Below are 20,327 nucleotides of genomic sequence, written 5' to 3'. Positions count from 1 at the left end.
CTGAGTCAGTGTCTTAGCCATTCCCTCATCCCACCCACTAAAGAGGGTTGTGGCTTTTCCCACTCATTTTCTTAACTGCTGCTGAGCTTCCAGTAACACACACACACACACACACACATATCCATATATGAAGAGTTGGGAAGAAAGGTAGAGAGGCTAAAGGAGAAGCGCCATATTGTTGTGGCAGAAGGAGACACTGGAGGGTGAAGCTGGGAAGAGGGATACACCCGAAATGTGTGAGACAGGCAAGGTGAATCTTCACAAGTGATGTCACACACTGTATATCCCCTTTACACTGTTTAAAAAGGATACAAGCAAAAATTGTGACCTAGTGACTGCTTTGGGATTCAACCACATGGTCAACTTGAGTAGGGTTACAAAAATCTGTCATGAACACAGATGGAAAGATGGAGCAACTATGGTACTTGGAAAGGGTAAGGGGAAGTTGCTCAGCCTAAAACTGGAGTTTCAGTTTCCATGGAAAGAAAATAACCTTTTCGGGTATTTAATTTTTTCACTGCCTGCACTCAGGCTGGAGGAGGAACTCAGGGCACTGTCTTCCAGAACATGTGTTTAAGTTCATGCTCCCTTTTGTAGAGTCTCCTTTTCCCTGTGCTGACAGGGTCCTGCTGGTGGCAGGGTGAGGACTGCTTGTAAACTGAGAGATAGCTCATTGCCTACCAAAGTTCCCTTTCCTCAGAAAATGGGAGCCCCACCACCACCTTGGAACAGGATCCAATTGGCAGACGAGGTGGAGGTGCCGTTGTGCATGCGCTCTTAGCACTTGCTCGGACTCTCCTTGATGGGTGGAAAGGCACACAGGAGAAACCATGAGTAGCTGAGTCCTGTTTGCTTGTCTCATTCATCTGGAGCTCAGCTCTCCCAGGGAAGGCTAAAGCTGCTTGTGTTTACAAGACTTGCTCTTCCTTTCTGTCCCTCAGATGAGAGAGAAATCACAGAGAAAATAAGGTTTCAAATTTAGTATGAAGCCCAAGGTGCCCACAATTTGATTGGACAGAAAATAGCACTTACTGAAGTCGGGAGCACTCTCTGATTGTAAGAATAGATTAAGGCCCAAACTGTGGCTCAGGCTGGGGGAAAGAATTTATGTTTCTGGGGAAGAGCCTTTTGTAAAGTCATCAGTTTGCTTAAAAGTTTGATACGATTGTTCCACTGTGGATGTTTTGAGATTTTTTTCTGTGTGAACTGATTGGCTTAATATACCGAAGGGCCAAAAGAAAAGAGGTTCTACTGGAAGACTATTTTGAACAAAATAGTAACAACTCCCTAGAGAAATAGCAAGTGAGACTGAAAACCTCTCCAACTCAATGGCTCTCCTATTCTGTTTGATTGTAGAGGCGACCAGATGCATATACCTAAGATATCTCTTAAAGATCCAGGAGAAAGGAATTCAAGAAATCAAGCCAAATCCCCTAAGCTGTGCTAGCTGTTTAGGAAAAAACCCTCTCCAGGCCGGGAGAAAACGGTAAATCACATGCTACGACTTTTATAGCTATTTAAATAGCTATAAAAGTTCACTGTACTGAAGAATGGATCTTACAATAGTTTTTCACTTTTCTAGCTGGAAAAGAAATTATTTAATGACATATAGAATCTTTGATTAAAAGGTAGGTAAAAGACCCGTAAGGGTAAAATAAAATATACATAAATAACCACAAAAACTACTAAGTTATTAATACAAGTTTAAACAGTATCTCGTTTTTTCTTTTCTTTCTTTTTTTTTTTCTTGAGACGGAATTTCACTCTTGTTGCCCAGGCTGGAGTGCAGTGGTGTGATCTCGGCTCACTGCAACCTCCGCCTCCCAGGTTCAAGCGATTCTCCTACCTCAGCCTCCCGAGTAGCTGGGATTACGGCATGCACCACCATGCCCGGGTAATTTTGTATTTTTAGTAGAGATGGGGTTTCTCCATGTTGGTCAGGCTGGTCTCAAACTCTTGACCTCACGTGATCCACCCGCCTTGGCCTCTCAAAGTGCTGGTATTACAAGTGTGAGCCACTGTGCCCGGCCAGTACCTCTTTTTTTCTAATATAAACCATTTCTCTCTTTAAGTCACTTTTGGATAAGAAAGAGGAAAAATGTAACTCTAGTTTAATGATTTTGGTATTCATGCTTCTAAGCTACAAGATAAGGAATCAAATTTGAATTGGGACAATAATCAGTAATCACAAAAAGGCCTTAAGAAATTATCTGTATTTTTTGTTTGTTTGGTTTTTTGGTTTTTTGTTTTGTTTTGTTTTTTGAGATGGAGTTTCACTCTTGTTGCCTAGGCTGGAGTGTAATGGAGTGATTTTGGCTCACCGCAACCTCTGCCTCCCGAGTTCAAGTGATCCTCCTGTCTTACCCTCCTGAGTAGCTGGGATTACAGGCGCCAGCCACCATGCCCGGCTAATTTTTGTATTTTTAGTACAGACAAGGGTTCACCATGTTAGCAAGGCTGGTCTCGAACTCCTGACCTCAGGTGATCCACCCCCACTCGGCCTCCCAAAGTGCTGGGATTATAGGCTTGAGCCACTGTGCCCAGCCTGTGTTGTCTTTTAAAGGATGTTAATTAATATTACTTGGTAAAATAAAGATGATAATATTTTAAATCCAAATTCACTTAATATTCTTAATCGAGGTAAACACTTGGACAAATTAAATCACTTTCAGAATTTTGTCTTAAAATAATTTTAGGTTTTCACCATGATTTTAGGGTAGCATGGAATATAAATGCAAGTATTTCTTTTACTAAAAGGCCAATTAAATGGAACCTTCTAATTTCCTTTCACTTGTCTTACAGCTTGGATAGGGGGTGTTTAACCAAATTAACATAATAGAGTATAAATGTCAAATAATACTTCTAACTATGTGGCCTCCAAGGTTACTCCACCCCATAACGTGAGAGAAGTCTTAGCCTCCTTTGCTCAGAGCTGCCTGTTTTAATTCTGAGAACAGCTGGTTAGCATGCATAAGGAAATCCTCTTACTCCATCCTGGAAACTGGTTCTTTCCCACCTGTTTACCTCTGCAGAACTCTTTGCCTGTGTAGAGAAATATAGAACACCCACTCATCTGCCTTCCCTGTCCCCACCCCTCTGCCTTGCCACCAGCACATACAGCAAGACCTGACTGGCTGGTTTTCACCCCCCAGTAATGTGTCCTTATCTAAAATCCAAATGTTTTAACCTTTTCTCCAGAGACCTTCCTGACTGAACACATTGTCATCCTGGTGATTCTGCTCTTCGACCTCTCCACACTCTTCAGGGACTGAGGCAAAGAACGCACCGTGCTCATGAGCCCTAGGCACAGAGCTCAGTTTCACAGTCCTTGCTGTGCTGGGCGTCCTTCCCATGACACCCCTTTGTATCAACAGGACCACTCTGCAGACTCCTTTTGGTCAGGGACCACCTTAGGGCCTGTGCGACTGCAAACTCCTTCCTAGCACACTTCACAGAGGCACCTAGGCCCTGCTTTCTGCAACTCGCACCTCCTAAGAATCATGTGAACTTAAGCCAGTAGGTTTGGAAAAGCAAAAGCCAAGCTTCTCAGAGGTATTTTCAGGGGAAATTTTCAGGATGTCATCAGGATTTTACAATTTCAGTCCAGATTTTGGTTTGTTTTGGTTTTTTGTTTGTTTGTTTGTTTTTTGAGACAGAGTCTCACTCTGTCACCCAGGCTGGAGTGGAGTGGCATGACCTCGGCTCACCGAAACCTCTGCCTCCTGGGTTCAAGCGATTCTCCTGCCTCAGCCTTCCAAGTAGCTGGGATAATAGGCGCCTGCCACCAAGGCCAGCTACTTTTTGTGTTTTTAGTAGAGTTTTAGTTTCACCATGCTGTCCAGGCTGGTCTCGAATTCCTGAGCTCAGGTGATATGCCCACCTCAGCCTCCCAAAGTGCTGGGATTACAGGTGTGAGCCACTGGACCCAGCCCAGTCTAGATATTTTGATTATTCACAGTAATCTTTGGAATATATTTTTCTCTTTCATTGTTGTTGTTGTTTTGAGATGGAGTCTCGCTCTGTCGCCCAGGACAGAGTGCAGTGGCAAGATCTCGGCTCACTGCAACCTCCGCCTCCCAGGTTCAAGCAATTCGCTCACCTCAGCCTCCTGAGTAGCTGGGATTACAGGCGCCCGCCATCAAGCCTGGCTAATTTTTATGTTTTTAGTAGAGACGGGGTTTCACCATGTTGGCCAGGCTGGTCTCAAACTCCTGACCTCAGGTGATCCACCCACCTTGGCCTCCCAAAGTGCTGAGATTACAGATGTGAGCCACCACTCCCAGTCATCTCTTTTTGAATAACAACCTCCTTAAAGACTGAATTTAACAGTGTTCCCTGGCACATGGAAACATTAATTTGCCTCGATTACTAGACTCTGAGACTCTCCTAACTAGACTATGTGTTCACTGAGGTTGCCTTTTTGGTTCTCCTGGCAAGTAGTGGTGGGTGCTCAATAAATGTTGAATAAATGAACAAATCAACCATCTAGCAAAGCATTTTTGCAAATTTTTGGTCACAGATACAACAGTTCAACTCTTCCCAAGTTCCATGAGGCCAAGACACATACACTGACCGTCCAATCCTCATTTTGCTGCCCTATTGAAAACTGGGCTTCTGTGAAATAATGGGATTGGTCTGTGCTTCTCAAGGTAGAAAGGTGCCAACACTCATCCAGGGAGAAGCCCCAGGAAGATTTCCCTGTACCGCATGACTAAAAGAACCTGCCAAGCTCCCTTTCCTCAGCAGGTTCTGACGTGCTTTTATGAATCATTTAATAGGTGCCTCTCCTTCAACCCAGGTCAGGGCACCTTCCATAGTCCTTTTTCTCAAATTCATCCCCAAATAAAAAGACATACTTCTGAGAAAGTGAAGCAGTAAGTCAGCTTATTAGTCTGCCCCAAAACTTTACAACCACTGCTGGAAAGCTTATATTTCAAAAGCCAGCCCCTACCCCCTGCAATTTTAGCATGTTCTGTCTTGCTCTGTCCTGAGCAGGATCACAGGAGTGCAACCCTTGAAAGGGTGCTCACATGCCTCAGCTCACCCAGACAAAGCTGGAAAAGCCCTTCTCTGTGCTGCTTCCCACAGTCCTTCACTCACCACTCAGTCTCAAGAGACTTCTTTCATTACAAACTGCCTGTCTGGAAGGTTTAAGATGATCAGTGGCTTCCAAGTCACTAAAGAAGAAGGAAAATGAGGGCTTAACTGTTAATTTGGCTCCCAGCTCTCTCCAAGAGGCAGGTATACCTGCTGGCACAGACGCTAGCCTCTGAGAGGCCACTGACCGCTCACCTGCAGCTTGTCCCGCTGCCTTGTGTGGGACATGAGAAGGTCTTCGGTGGATAGCATGCTTCTGGGCAGCTCTGTTGTGGCCAGGCAGGCCCCAAACGTCTGCAGCATCTGGGCAGTGGTCTTCAAGGTCAAGGCAAAGTTTTCGATGGCCTGGAAGGTCAGATAATTGTAACAATGTGGAGAGATTAACATTCAGCAACATGCTCTCTTGATGGAAACACAACAGATTTAGTTGACAAAATGAGTGAATTACCTGACTTTGGAAATGGTATAGAGGACCTGATCCTGATAGGGAGATTAAAAAGAGGCTGGTTTTAGTCTCAGTGCTGCTACTAGTTGACCAAATGGCTTTGGATAAGTCACCTCTTTACATTGAATGTCAGTTTATTTATCCATAAAATAACGTGATTGAACCACATGATCTTTAAGATTCCTTTCAGTTCTAACTTTCTGAGTCTCTCGTTCAAAGAGGTGACACCCATAAAATGCACTGTCACACACAAAAGAATCTATATACCTCACTTATAAAACAATATGTACTGTACATGTGTGGTTATATTATTCCTAGTTATATATACAGGCAAATCTCAGAGATCTTGTGGGTTTGGTTCTAGGCCACTGCAGTGAAGCCAATGTTACAATAAAGTGAGTCACAAAAATTCTTTTGTGTCCCAGTGCAAAGGGAAATTATGTTTACAGTATACTGTAGTCTATTAAGTGTGCAATAGCATTATGTCAGAAATTCCACATACCTGAATTTAAAAAATACTTTATTGTTAAAAAATTGCTAACAATCTTCTGGGCCTTCATCAAATCACAATCTTTTTGCCACGGGAGGGTCTTGCCTCAATATGGAGGGCTGCTGACTGATCAGGGTGATGGTTGCTGAAGGCTGGAATGGCAGTGGCAATTTCTTAAAATAAGACAACAGTGAAGTTGTCACATGAATTGACTTCCTTTCATGATTTCTCTGTAGCATGCAATACTGTTTGACAGCAGTTCACCCACAATAGAACTTCTTTCAAAATTGGAGTTAATCCTCTCAAACTCTGCCACTGCTTTGTAGACTAAGTTTATGGAATATTCTAAATCCTTTGTTGTCATTTCAACAGTGTTCACATCATCATCCCCAGAAAGATGAAGAAATCACTTTTTTTGCTCATCCGTAAAAAACAGCACCTCATTCATTCAAGCTTTATCATGAGGTTGCAGTAATGCAGTCACATCTTCAGGCTCCACTTCTAATTCTAGTTCTCTTGCTATTTCCAGCACACCTGCAGTTACTTCCCCCACTAAAGTCTGGAACCCCTCAAAGTCATCCATGAGGGTAGGAATCAGCTTCTCTCAAACTCCTGTTAATATTGATAGTTTGACTTCCTCCCGTGAATCACTAATGTTCTTAAAGGCATCCAGAATGATGAATCCTTTCCAGAAGGTTTGCAATTTGCTCTACTCACACCAATCAGAGGAATCGCTATACACGGCAGGTATAGCTTCACAAAATGTATTTCTTAAATAGTAAAACTGAAAGTTGAAATTGCTCTTTGATCCACAAGCTGCAGAATCGATGTTGCGTTAGCAGGCATGAAAACAACATTCAACTCCTTGTACATCTCCATCAGAGCTCTCAGGTGACCAGGTGCATCGCCAAAAAGCAGTAATATTTTGAAAGGATCTTTTTGTCTAAGCAGTAGGTCTCAAAAGTGGCTTAAAATATGCAGTTAACCATGCTGTAAACAGAAGTCCTGCCATCCAGGCTCTGTTGTTCTATTTCTAGGGTACAGGCAGAGTAGATTTAGCATCATTCTTAAGGGCCCTAGGATTTTTGGAGTGGTAAATGAGCATTGGCTTCCATTTAAGGTCACCAGCTGCATTAGCCCCTAACAAGAGAGTCAGCCTGTCCTTTTAAGCTTTGAAGCCAGGCATTCACTTCTCTAGTTATGGAAGTCTTAGATGCCATCTTCTTCCAATAGAAAGCTGTTTCATTTACATTGAAAATCTGCTGTTGAGTGTAGCCACTTTTTCTTTTTCTTTCTTTCTTTCTTTTTTTTTTTTTTTTTTTTTTTTTGAGATGGAGTTTTGCTCTTGTTGCTCGGGTTGGAGTGCAATGGCGTAATCTCAGCTCACTGCAACCTCCGCCTGCTGGGTTCAAGCGATTCTCCTGCCTCAGCCTCCTGAGTAGCTGGAATTACAGGCAACTGCTACCACGCCCAGCTAATTTTTCATACATTTAGTAGAGACAGGGTTTCACCATGTTGTCCAGGCTGGTCTTGAATTCCTGAGCTCAGGTGATCTGCCTGCCTCAGCCTCCCAAAGTGCTGGGATTACAGGCGTGAGCCACCACGCCCAGCTGAGTGTAGCCACTTTCATCAATGATCTTAGCTAGATCTTCTGGATAACTTGCTGCAGCTTCTCTATCAGCACCTTGCACTTGTATGTTACAGAGAAGAATTCCTCCCTCAAACCTCACAAACCAACCCCTGCTAGCTTCAGGCTTTTCTTCTGCAGCTTCTTCACCTCTCTCAACCTTAATAGAATTGAAGAGAGTTAGGGCCTTGCTCCGGATTAGGCTTTGGCTTAAGGAAATGTCGTGGGTGGTTTGATACTCTATCCAGGCCCAGACCACTAAAACTTTCTCCGTTTCAGCAAAGAAGGCTATTTGCTTTCTTATCGTTCATGTATTCGCTGGAGTAGCATTTTTAGTTTCCTTCAAGAACTTTTCCTTTGCATTCACAACTAGGTGAACTGGCTAGGCTAAGAGGCCTAGCTTTCTGCCCATCTCAACTTTTGACATGCCTTCCTCATTAAGGTTAATCATTTCAAGCTTTTGATTTAAAGTGAGACACGCCATTCTTCCTTTCACTTGAATACTTAAAGGTCATTGTAAGGTAATTAATTGGCCTAATTTCAATATTGTTCTGTCTTAGAGAGGGAGAAAGACAGCTGAGGACCAGTTGGTGGAGCAGTCAGAACACACACAACATGTATCCATTAAGTTCACTGTCTTACATGAATGCAGTTTTCGGCACCCCAAAACAGTTACAATAGTAACACCAAAGATTGCTCACCACAGGTCACTGTTACAAATATAACAATTGGCCGGGCATGGTGGCTCACATCTGTAATCCCAGAACTTTGGGAGGCCGAGGCGGGCAGATCACTTGAGGTCAGGAGTTCAAGACCAGCCTGGCCAACATGGTGAACCCTTGTCTCTACTAAAAATACAAAAATTAGCTGGGCATGGTGGTGCATGCCTGTAATCCCAGTTACTCAGGAGGCTGAAGCAGGCGAACTGCTTGAACCCGGGAGGCTAAGGTTGCAGTGAGCTGAGATTGCACCATTGTACTCCAGTCTGGGTGACAGAGCAAGACTCTATCTCAAAAAAAGAAAAAGAAAAAGAAACAAATATAACAATAATAATAAACTTTGAAATATTGCAAGAATTGCCAAAATTTGTCAGAGAGGCAGGAAGTGAGCACATACTGTTGGAAAAATGGTGCTGATAGAGTTGTTCAACACAAAGTTGCCACGAAACTTCAATTTAAAAAAAACTGCAAATCTGCGAAGCCCACTAATGTGAAGCATAATAAAATGAGACATGACTGTATATGTGTGTATATAAAACATATACAGAGAACAAGTAAAAGGCAAGTAAAGAATATCTCTGGTCTTTCAATACTAGTTGTATTTTTTAAAGTTCACTAAAAAATGTTTAGCACATGCACAACCACAAACCATGGCTACATACTAGGCCAGGGATGGCCTATAACAAAAACAAATGGATAATTTATAAGCAACAGAAATTGATTTCTCACAGTTACAGTTCTGGAAGTTGGGAAGTTCAAGATCAAGGCCCCAGCAGATTTGGTGTCTGGGGGAGGTCTGTTTCTTATAAAGGACGGCTTCCGTGCCCTCACAGGGCAGAGGGGGCATGACAGCTCCCTTTAACCTCTTTTGCAAGGGCACTAACTCCATTTATGATGCCACAGCCTTCATGACTTAATACATCTCAAAAGGCCCCTCCTCTTAATGCTATCACATTGGGTTCCGACATGTGAATTTTGAGGGGACACCAACATTCAAGCCATGACAATGAATTTTGATCTCACGTTTTCCTCAATATTACTGAAACTCCTAACTTAGCATAACAATCACCAATATCAGTAGGTAGGGAAAAGTAAAATACTATATAGCAGGTGCTTTCACAGATAATACATCACTTATTCCCCACATCAAACTTTCAGGAGGCTTTTGTTAGTCCGGGGTTTCTCAGCATTGGCTCTTCACACTTTGGGCCAGATGATGCTTTGTTGTGGGAGAGGCTGTCTTGAGCATTGTAAGGTGTTCAGCACAGTCCCTGACGACCCACTAGATACCAGTTAACTTTCTCCACTAAGTTATGACTACAAAAAAGTCGAAAGATATTGACAAATGCAGGGGGCAGGCAAAATTATCCCCTGTAGAGAAATACTGTGTTAGTCCCATTTTAACAGAGGAAGAAAAAAGCTCAGAAATGCTTAGAAACTCACCTGACATAGACTATATGTTATCGTGACAATTTTTTAAAACTGGTTTCATCTTTGACTTTGACTTTAGATCCGGGGTACGTGTGCAGGTTTGTTACATGGGTATACTGCATGATGCCGAGGTTTGGGGTACAGTTGATCCTGTCACCCAGATAGTGAGCATCGTACCCAATAGTTCTACAATCCTTGTCCCCCTCCCACCTCTCACCTAGAGTAGTCACCAAGGGGTGATAATATTTAAATGTAGCTTCTTCTGACTTCATGGGTGTCAATATGTCTGTACCTTAGACAGATGATTATCTGGGGAGTTCCGTGGCATGTTAATGTCTAAGACCCATCCCAGATGAAGTAAATTAGTTTCTCTGAGGTATAACAGGCTATTGGTGTTTCTGGAAACTTCCCAGGTGCATTCGAAGGTAAGTGTCCCAAAACCCCCACACCAGGAGATGCAATAGGGTAATGCGGTTAACAGGAGAAACCCTAGCCTTCGCCCTTCCATGCTCCTTCTTCCCCAGCCTGTGGCTGAGAAATCCCAACCACCCCAAGGTCAGGCAGTCACAGGGTGACCTCCCAGCAGTCGATATTTAACTCTGCCACTCCATCCTCCGGAAAACAAGGAGAGACAGTGAAAAGCACGTGTAAGCTGGTACTCACAGTGCGGTGATTTACCCACTGTCCGTGGCGATATTCCAAAGTCCCCCCTAATTCCCGGGTCAGCTGGCTTTTGTCGATGTAGCCATGAAGGTCAGAGACAGAGTTTACCATGATAATCTGTAAGGTAAAAGGATAATTAAACATATTCCTCATTGATCACTAAATAAGAGTTCATTTAGACTCTATTCTTATCATAATTATATCTTATATTCTATTATTATTTAAATGATACTTCAACCTTGCCTTATCAGGCATTTATATTTAAAAATGGTTACAGCCAAGCACAGTGGTTCATGCCTGTAATCTCAGCACTTTGCAAGGCGGAGGTGGGAGATTCATTTGAGGCCTGGAGTTTGAGACCAGCCAGAGTAACATAGCAAGACCCCATCACTAGAAAAATTAAAAAAAAAAAAAAAAATTAGCCGGGCATGGTGGCATGCACCTGTGGCCCCAGCTACTCAGGTGGCTAAGTCAGGAGGATTGCTTGGGCCTGGGAGGTTAAGGTTGCAATGAGCAGTGATCGCACTATGGCACTCCAGCCTGGGTGACAGAACAAGACCCTATCTCAACAAAAAACAACAAAAAAAAGTTACTAAATCCAGCAGGGAAATATTTTAAAGTCTCTTCCATTTTTCCCTTTTGAATGAGAAATACCAAAGTGTGGTATAGCCTGTGACGAAATGTTGACTTGGCTCAGGGAGCACAGTTCCAGGCTACCTAGAAGTCAGGCCTCACTTTATATGAATTTTCAGTCAAAAGTTCCCAAGCTAAGGTACTTTCAGCCACCAAAATCAAGTGTTGTGCTATGGCCTGAAAGTCTACCATGAGAAGCCCAATCAAAGGTGGTTGGGTAAATGTCAAAATGTAATTAGAATACAGGGAAACACACAGAGTATGCATCGAAAAGACTCACTACACTAATGCGCCCCGATGAAGAATATTGATGTGCCCCTACTTTAGCTTGCACAGAGGGGATCTGGAGGTAACAGGGCGTTGGGGTTTATAAACTAGCAGTTCTGCTTATGAGCAAACACCCACACATGCAGAGAAAGCTGACGCATCCCAAATTGCCCCTTTCTATTCCTTGGTGGTAGTTCTGGCCTGGGTGTGGTTCTGGCTCACTCAGTGACTGTATCACACCCTCTACTCACTCCTGAGTGGGACAAGCACTCCTCCTCACTCCTATCTCTGAAACACATCTTTGAAACCTTTAACTGTGACATTATATTTTTTCACTCTCTGTTGATTATTTTGAAAATTAACTCCTGGTCGGAGGACATAAGAATATGGACTTTCTTCTATTATTATAAAGTATTAGTCAAGGAATGAATTCAGTTTGGAATGAGAATATAAATTAGAGCCCAGCCAGGTGCAGTGGTTTGCACTTGTAATCCCAGCTACTCAGGAGGCTGAGGCAGGAGGACTCCTTGGGCCCAGGAATTTGAGGCTCCAATGAGCTGTGATTGCATCACTGCACTCCAGACTGGGTGATAAAGCGAGACCCCATCTCTTAAAAAAAAAAAAAAAAAAAAAAAAAAATCGTGGCCCAAAGTCTCCAGGTCAAAATTATGCAACAAAACTGATTTATTCTTTTAACAGATATGTATTGAACTACTAAAAAAAAGTGCCAGGTACTGAGGGATAATACTGTAAACAAGTCAGACCCTGGTCTGGAGAGACTCAGGCTCCGTGGGAGTTGATTACTACCTATCACCACCTTAACCTTGTCAGGCCCCACGTCTTGCTCTTCCACTTCTGAAAACAGTTCGGGGCTTTTAAAATTTATCTTTATAATATGAGAATGGATAAAAACCTGAATCTATCTGTGCCTTTCCTGCCTAAAAATTTTAAACCACTTATGGGAGTTTTTAAAAGGTTTTTATTCTTTCTAAAATTAGAAATTTTAGGACAGGTCGTTAGAAATTATCAAGATAAAAATGTACTTTGCTTCTTGGAATATGAGTTACTATGATAATAATCGACATTTAAAAAAATACCCAATGTGCAACATTGTATTAGGCAAAAGTAACCTTGCACAGGGTCTGGAGTTTCAGAAACCTATCCTGCTAGGCTGCATATTTTCTGTACCATTAGGGAGGTGTGATATCCCACACTTGCCAAAACTCTGCTTTCTCATCTTAAGTTTTAGATGACCAAGAGGAATTTTAAGTTGAAAGCGAAAAGTGAAAATTAAAAACAAAGGATTATATTAGAAGAATCAATACTGTTAAGTATTGATCTGTAGAGTCAAAGAAATTCCATAATCAAAATCCCAGCCGACTTTTTATAGAAATTAACAAACTGATTCTAAAATTCATATAGAAATGGGAGGCCGAGACGGGCGCATCAAGAGGTCAGGAGATGGAGACCACCCTGGCTAACCCGGTGAAACCCCGTCTCTACTAAAAAATACAAAAAAACTAGCCGGGCGAGGTGGCGGGCGCCTGTAGTCCCAGTACACCGGAGGCTGAGGCAGGAGAATGGCGTAAACCCGGGAGGCGGAGCTTGCAGTGAGCCGAGATCCGGCCACTGCACTCCAGCCTGGGCGACAGAGCGAGACTCTGTCTCAAAAAAAAAAAAAGAAAGAAAAAGAAAAAGAAATGCAAAAGACACAGAATAGGTAAAACAATTTTGTAAAAGAGGAAAAAAGTTCGATGATTCACATAAGTTTTGTCAATTTCAAAACTTATAAAATTGCAGTAAAGAAGAGTGTGGTAATGGCAAAGGATGAACAAATAGATCAATGGAAAAAAAAATAGCAAGTCCTGATAGACCCACACAAATAGGATCAATTGATTTTTTTAACTTTTAATCCTGTGAAGAGGCTGGGCACAGTGACTCACGCCTGTAATCCCAGCACTTTGAGAGGCGGAGGCGGGCGGATCACCTGTGGTCAAGAGTTTGAGACTAGCCTGGCCAACATGGCAAAACAACGTCTCTACTAAAAATACAAAAATTAGCCGGGCGTGGTGGCGGGCGCCTTTAATGCCAGCTGCTTGGGAGGCTGAGGCAGAAGAATCGCTTGAATTCGGGAAGCGGAGGTTGCAGTGAGCCAAGATTACACCATTGTACTCCAGCCTAGGCAATGAGAGTGAAACTCTGTCTCAAAAAACAAACAAACAAACAAAACAAACCACAAACCTTTTTATCCTGCGAAGTAATTATAGATTCACAGGAAGTTGCAAAGATAATTATAGATTAATAGGAAGTTACGAAGGCAGTACAGAGAGGTCCTAGGCACCTTTCACCCTCAATGGTTACATCTTACATAATTACAGTACAATACCAAGACCAGGAATTTGATATGCTTATAATGTGTGTGTAGCTCTGTCATTTTCCCACATACATTGTTTCCTGTACCCACCAGGACAAGCAAGATGCAAAACTGTCCATTGCCACAAAGACCTCCCTTGTGCCGCACCTTTCGGTCAACTCCCACCCGCAACATCCCTCCGTGAACTCCGGCAAACACTAATCTGATTTTTTCACAAAGGTGCAAAGGTAATTCAATGGAGAAATAATTCTATTTAGACAAATGGTGCTGAAACAATCGGACATTCATATGTAAAAATAAGAACCTTCATCCATACCTATGAAAGTAGCGAGAATCAAAACAGAGTCACTAGTATTAAAAAATAAATAAATAGGCCGGGCGCAGTAGCTCAGGCCTGTAATCCCAGCATTTTGGGAGGCCAAGGTGGGCAGATCACGAGGTCAGGAGTTCCAGAGCAGCCTGATCCATGCCTGTAATCCCAGCATTTTGGGAGGCTGAGGCGGGCAGATCACGAGGTCAGGAGTTCCAGATCAGCCCGACCAACATGGTGAAACCCTGTCTCTATTAAAAATACAAAAATTAGCAGGGCATGGTGGCACATGCCTGTAATCCCATCTACTCGGGAGGCTGAAGCAGGAGAATTGCTTGAACCCAGGAGGCGGAGGTTGCAGTGAGCCAAGACCGCACCATTGCGCTCCAACCTGGGTGACAAGAGTCTAAAAAAAATAAATAAATAATAAACCTAACAAATAGGCCAGGGAAGACTGCAAAGAAAGGGTTCTCACACTTGTATGCCTGATAACAAAACTATCACAAAAGACTTCAAAAACCACAGCCTTGCACACAGGCCATTGCAACATTTACCTGCCTGTCCAATTTCCGATTGGCATCACTCTTGTTATTGATCTTTGTAGCCAGAAATAATGATCTCAAAACAATTATGTAATGCTCCTCAAGCTCCCTTTAAAAACCTTTGTCTCACTCTACTTTCCTGAATAAGCACATAGTTTACTATGACACACACATTCCCATTTCAATGCCCTATTCTTGAATAAATATTGTTTTCTTTTAGACAGCCTCTCCCTGTCTCTTATTTAGGCTGACATATCTCACATCTTATATGAAAATTAACTCAAAATGGATCATAGATGTAAACATGAAACATTAAACTTGGAAGAAAATGTAGAAGAAAACTGTGGTATAATAAGAAATTTATTTAGACTTTATCCCTGGTTCCTGGTACAGAGTTCCTAAAATCCTTATAATGTCTTAAGTGATAGGAGTATCTTTTGTTGTTTATAAGGAGCCCGTTTGGTCACACCTGAGTTTACACTAATGAGGTGACTCAGGCTGGGAACCCTAGATAGCTGCTGGACAGAGCTGGTTTCCAGAAAAAAACAAGTGATTATAGTTTGGAATTTTCAGCCCCACTCACTGACCTCTAGGAAGGAGAGGATTAAGCTCTATAAAAACTCTATAACAAGGAGATTTGAGGAGCTCCCGGGTTGGTGAATACACCAAGGTATTGGAAGGGTGGTGTGCTAGAGAGAGCTGGGAAGCTCTGTACACCCCACACACCTTGCCATATGCATCTCATTCATCTGGCTGTTGCTGAGTTGTATCCTTTATAATAAACCAGTAAACATAAGTAAAGTGTTTCCCTAAGTTCTGTGAGTCATTCTAGTAAATTATAGAACCCCAGGAGGAGGCTGTCGGAACCCCCCCAGTCCATAGCTGGTAGGTCAGAAGTATAGGATGCCCAGACTTAAAATTAGCATTAGCATCTGAAGTGGGGACAGTCTTGAGGGAATGAGCCCTTAACTTGTGGGATCTGATGATAACTTCAGTGTCTGAATTGAGTTGTAGAACACCTGCTTGGTGTCTAGACAGCTGGAGAACTGCTTGGTGTGGGGGGAAAAAAAACCCCCACACATTAGGTGTCAGAAGTGTTGTCTGAGTAGAGAAAGTGTTTTCTCAGAGAAATTTTAGGAGAAATCTTTGGGTTAGGCAAAGAGTTCTGTGATATCACACCAAAAGCATAACCCATAAAAGAAAAGCTGATAAGCTGGACTTCATCCAAATTAAACATTTGCTCTGCAAAAGACACTGTTTAGAGAACAAAAATCCAACCTAAAAACTCAGAGAAAATATTTGCAAGTCATATATCTGACGGTGACTTATATCCAGAACATATAAAGAACTCTCAAAACCCAACAATGAGAAAAAAAAGAAAAAAAACAATTAAAAAAGGGCAAAAGATTTGAACAGAAGCATCACCAAAGAACATACACAGATGGAAAATAAATACATGAAAAGAGACTCAATATCATGAATCATTAGGAAATAGCAAATTAAAACCACAGTGAGATACCACAACATGCCTACTAAATGACTAATTAGAAAAAATACCCTCGTTTTTGAAAAGGTGGTAAGAGTACGAAGTAGCTGGAATTCACATACATTGCTGGTGGGAATGCAAAATGATAGAGCCACTTCACAAAAACGGTTTGGCAGTTTCTTTTAAAGTTAAACATAAACCTACTCTGCGGCCCAGCAAAAACATGTATGTGAATGTTTATAGCAGCTTTATTCTTTTTTTTTTTTTTTTTTTTTTGAGATGGCGTCTTGCTCTGTCGCCCAGGCTGGAGTGCAGTGGCATGGTCTCAGCTCACTGCAACCTCCACCTCAGCAATTCTCCTGCCTCAGCCTCCAAAGTAGCCAGGACTACAGCCACCCCTCACCATGCTCAGCTAATTTTTGTATTTTTAGTAGAGATGGGGTTTCACCAATTTGGCCAGGCTGGTCTCAAACTCCTGATTCAAGTGATCCACCCACCTCAGCCTCCCAAAGTTTTGGGATTACAGGTGTGAGTCACCGTGTTTGGCTGCAGCTTTATTCTTAATCCCTAAAAACTAGAAACAACTCAAATGTTTTTTCCTGGTGAATGGTGAATGGATAAACTGGCACCTCAACAATGTGAGATAATATTCAGCAATGAAAGGAACAAACTATAGACATACCAAGCAACATGGATGAACCCCAGCTGTTTTACGCTATGTGAAAGAAGTTAGACTCCAAGGCTACTCAGTATACACAGTCATATGTCACTTAATGATAGAGATCAATTCTGAGAAAATCGCCATTAGGCAATTTCGTTGCTGCTCAGTCGTAAAGTGCACTTCCACAAACCCAGATGGTACAGCCTGCTACATGCCTGGGCTAACTGCCTGTACAGCATGTTACTACACTGAATACTGTAGGCAAGTATAACACAATGAGAAGTATTTCTGCATCTAAACATATATAAACATAGAAAAGGGGCCAGGGGCAGTGGCTCATGTGTGTAATCCCAACACTTTGGGAGGCTGATACAGGAGGATCGTTTGAGCCCAGGAGTTTAAGGCCAGCATGGGCAATACAGGGAAACCCCTGCCTCTACAAAAAAAAAAAAAAAAAAAAAATCAGCTGGGCATGGTGGTGTGCGCCTGTAGTCCCAGCTACTCAAGAGGCTGAGGTGGGAGGATAGCTTGAGCCCCAGAGTTTGAGGTTTCAGTGAGTCATGATCACGCCACTGCACTCCTGCCCAGGTGACAGAGCAAGACCCTGTCCCAAAAAAAAAAAAAAAAAAGGGAGGCCGAGGTGGGTGGATCACTAGGTCAGGAGATTGAGACCATTCTGGCTAACACGGTGAAACCCCGTTTCTACTAAAAATACAAAAAGAAATTAGCCGGGCGTGGTGGCAGGCGCCTGTAGTCCCAGCTACTCGGGAGGCTGAGGCAGGAGAATGGCGTGAACCCGGAGGCGGAGCTTGCAGGGAGCTGAGATGAGGCCACTGCACTCCAGCCTGGGCGACACAGTGAGACTCTGCCTCAAAAAAAAAAAAAAAAAAAAAAAAAAAAAAAAAAAAAAAATTTTAAAGTACAGTAAAAATACAGTTTTATAATTTTATGGGACCATCATTGTATATGTGGTCCATTGTTGACCAAAATGTTGTTATGCAGCACATGACTGGAATTGCATTTGTATCACTCTCTGCAAAAAGGAAAACTATAAGGATGGAGAGCCAATCAGTGGCTGCCAGGGATTCGGGATGGGGAGAGGGGCTGGCCACAAAGCGGCACAGTGAGGAAGTTTTGCGTGGTGATGGGACCGTTCTGTATCTTGATTGTGGTGACTGAATAACGCCGTGCATTTGTCAAACTTCATAGAACTGTACACCAAAGAGAGTGAATTTTACCTGATGTAAATTTAAAAATTTCAAAAATAAATGAGAGGCAGTTTCCCCACATATTTTTTTCTTCTTTTAATCTTTACAGGATAGAAATTTTTAGAAAGTTTTTATATTCTATATAGTGAAGAAAAAAAGCAGAATAATTCTAATCATCAAACCCACAAGACACACTGAGCATGTAAAACTGGCCTTAAAACATTTTTTCTGTGTTTTCTTGGATTCTGTTTTTGTCTATCTGGCATCCTGTCATCACAGGTCAATTACATGAGCCACATTTTCTTATTTTCTGTACTCTTGAGGCTCCGGCATTTGTGGCCTCCATGATTAGGAAGAGACTGCCCCACCACCCCCACCCCAGGGCTAACCACTTCTTAGAGACTGTGAAGGGGTTAGCTGGGAGCAGGTCTTTCATATGCAAAACAACCAGTCTCAAATCCAAATCCCCAATCACTGCCTTATCAAACTCTCACACACCAGGCCAATGTTCACCTTGCCCTAAGTCATCCCAGGGCCAGGTACCAAGTAACAAAGGGACAACCCTTATACCCCAAAGACTGCAGGAGTTATTCTAACTAGTCCGTACTAAATCCTGCCTTGCTTTGCCTGCAGAAACTCCAGTAAACACTCTGGCCTAGACTTTCCTCTGCCTCCTTCTTCTGCCTCCTGACCAAAGCTTGGTGCTTCCCCAGTGGTCCATGTGGTGTGAGGTGACCCCGACCTCTGGGACATGTGAATATATTAAACTTCTTCCTTCCAAACCTGTCTCCTCATGTGGCCCCACCAACTTTACCATACATGCATATTCTTGGAACAATTGTTAAAAGCTAAAAATGTCATGTTTCTTTTCCTTTTCTGTATACATTTGTGTTCTTATCTATAGATGCTTAAAACCGTTATTTCAAAGAAATACATGGTTTTTTAACTGCACAAGAAGCATTTCCTGTATTCTGACACAAACTCCATTTTAAGCAACCAGTTTCCATGATCATAGCCTCTTCAGGAGTTTTACAAGACTGCCTTGGTGACTTCACATTAACTGTTTTGTGGGGCTGTTATGAGTACAGCTGTTCCAGAATAGGAAAGTGCCTGGCCAGCAACAGGAACTCAGAAACCATCTACTGGGAGGCCAAGGTGGGAGGATGACTTGAGCCCAGGAGGTTGAGGCTGCAGTGAGTCCTGACGGTGCCACTGCACTCCAGCCTGGGTGACAGAGCAAGACACTGTCTCAAACAAAACGAAACAAAAACCGAAACCATTTACTACATCAAAGTACTTCCCCTCCATAGATAAAGGTAGAGGGTGGATGTCACTTGACTACAATTACATCCTTGGCCCACCTGATTCCTACACCAGTCAGGCAAAATAAACTCCTTTCCCCGCAACACGTGAAAATATAATTATCTATCTAGAAATGACCAGGAAGATGTTATAATATAAGAGAGGCTAGGAAGCTACAAAGTAAAGTGCTAATATCACAACCACGTTTTAAAAATAAAGAAGACAAACTGACAGCTTGAACTGTCATTGAGAAGGCAACACGTATTTCAAAGTTAGATTTCTTTTTTTTTTTTTTTTTTTTTGAGACGGAGTCTCGCTGTGTTGCCCAGGCTGGAGTGCAGTGGCGCCATCTCAGCTCACTGCAAGCTCCGCCTCCCAGGTTTACGCCATTCTCCTGCCTCAGCCTCCGAGTAGCTGGGACTACAGGCACCCGCCACCACGCCCGGCTAGTTTTTTGTATTTTTAGTAGAGACGGGGTTTCACCATGTTAGCCAGGATGGTCTCGATCTCCTGACCTCGTGATCCACCTGCCTCGGCCTCCCAAAGTGCTGGGATTACAGGCTTGAGTCACCGCGCCCGGCCTCGAAGTTAGATTTCATCAAGCTTGGTGACTTCAGACTCTGCCGTTTCTGGAGCATCAGCGCTACCAGGGTGGGTGACCTTGTGCGTCAGGTGAAATGGTAATTCACGGGGTGAACTTGCATTAAAGAATGCCCTACTCAATGTACCCAGGGTTTGGGTGACTGAGAGCATTTTCAAAAGTTGATTTTAAGTTTAAAATCAAAAGCAGGACAGGTAGGGAATCAACCTACACTACCACAAATAGAGGTAGCTAAAGTCAGAGTACCGAGATAAAGTAGATTTTCAGTCCCTCCTAGGTATAGATGCACCATGTGAAAAGGAAGGCATAAGTCACAAATGTATCTGTGTACATATGAGCATGCCTAGATCATATGTATAATACGTATAAAACACATGTGTTTTATGTGCAATCAGGGAAATATGCATGACGTTTGGTCAAATGCTCAGTTCCAATTCCAAACGTTTTTGAGTGGCAAGAAGAACTGATGAC

General features: G+C 42.7%; 1 protein-coding gene across 2 annotated transcripts in view; it reads right to left on the bottom strand.

Moving 5' to 3' along the window:
• Positions 1-20,327, bottom strand: part of MCF2L2 (MCF.2 cell line derived transforming sequence-like 2) — a 261,670-nt gene that overhangs the window by 133,147 nt on the left and 108,196 nt on the right. For both annotated transcript variants that reach the window (XM_007971965.3, XM_073023421.1), the window contains exons 6-7: positions 10,473-10,589; positions 5,293-5,442 (exon numbers count right to left, since the gene is read on the bottom strand). In XM_007971965.3, coding sequence (XP_007970156.3) covers positions 5,293-5,442; positions 10,473-10,589 — 267 coding nt within the window. The remainder of the gene's footprint in view (positions 1-5,292; positions 5,443-10,472; positions 10,590-20,327) is intronic.

The sequence above is a fragment of the Chlorocebus sabaeus genome, chromosome 15 (genome assembly GCF_047675955.1).
Source record: "Chlorocebus sabaeus isolate Y175 chromosome 15, mChlSab1.0.hap1, whole genome shotgun sequence".
In the NCBI taxonomy this organism is placed as follows: domain Eukaryota; kingdom Metazoa; phylum Chordata; class Mammalia; order Primates; family Cercopithecidae; genus Chlorocebus; species Chlorocebus sabaeus.
The sequence above is the reverse complement of the archived record's forward strand: the minus strand, read 5'-3'. Positions and strand labels throughout refer to the sequence as shown.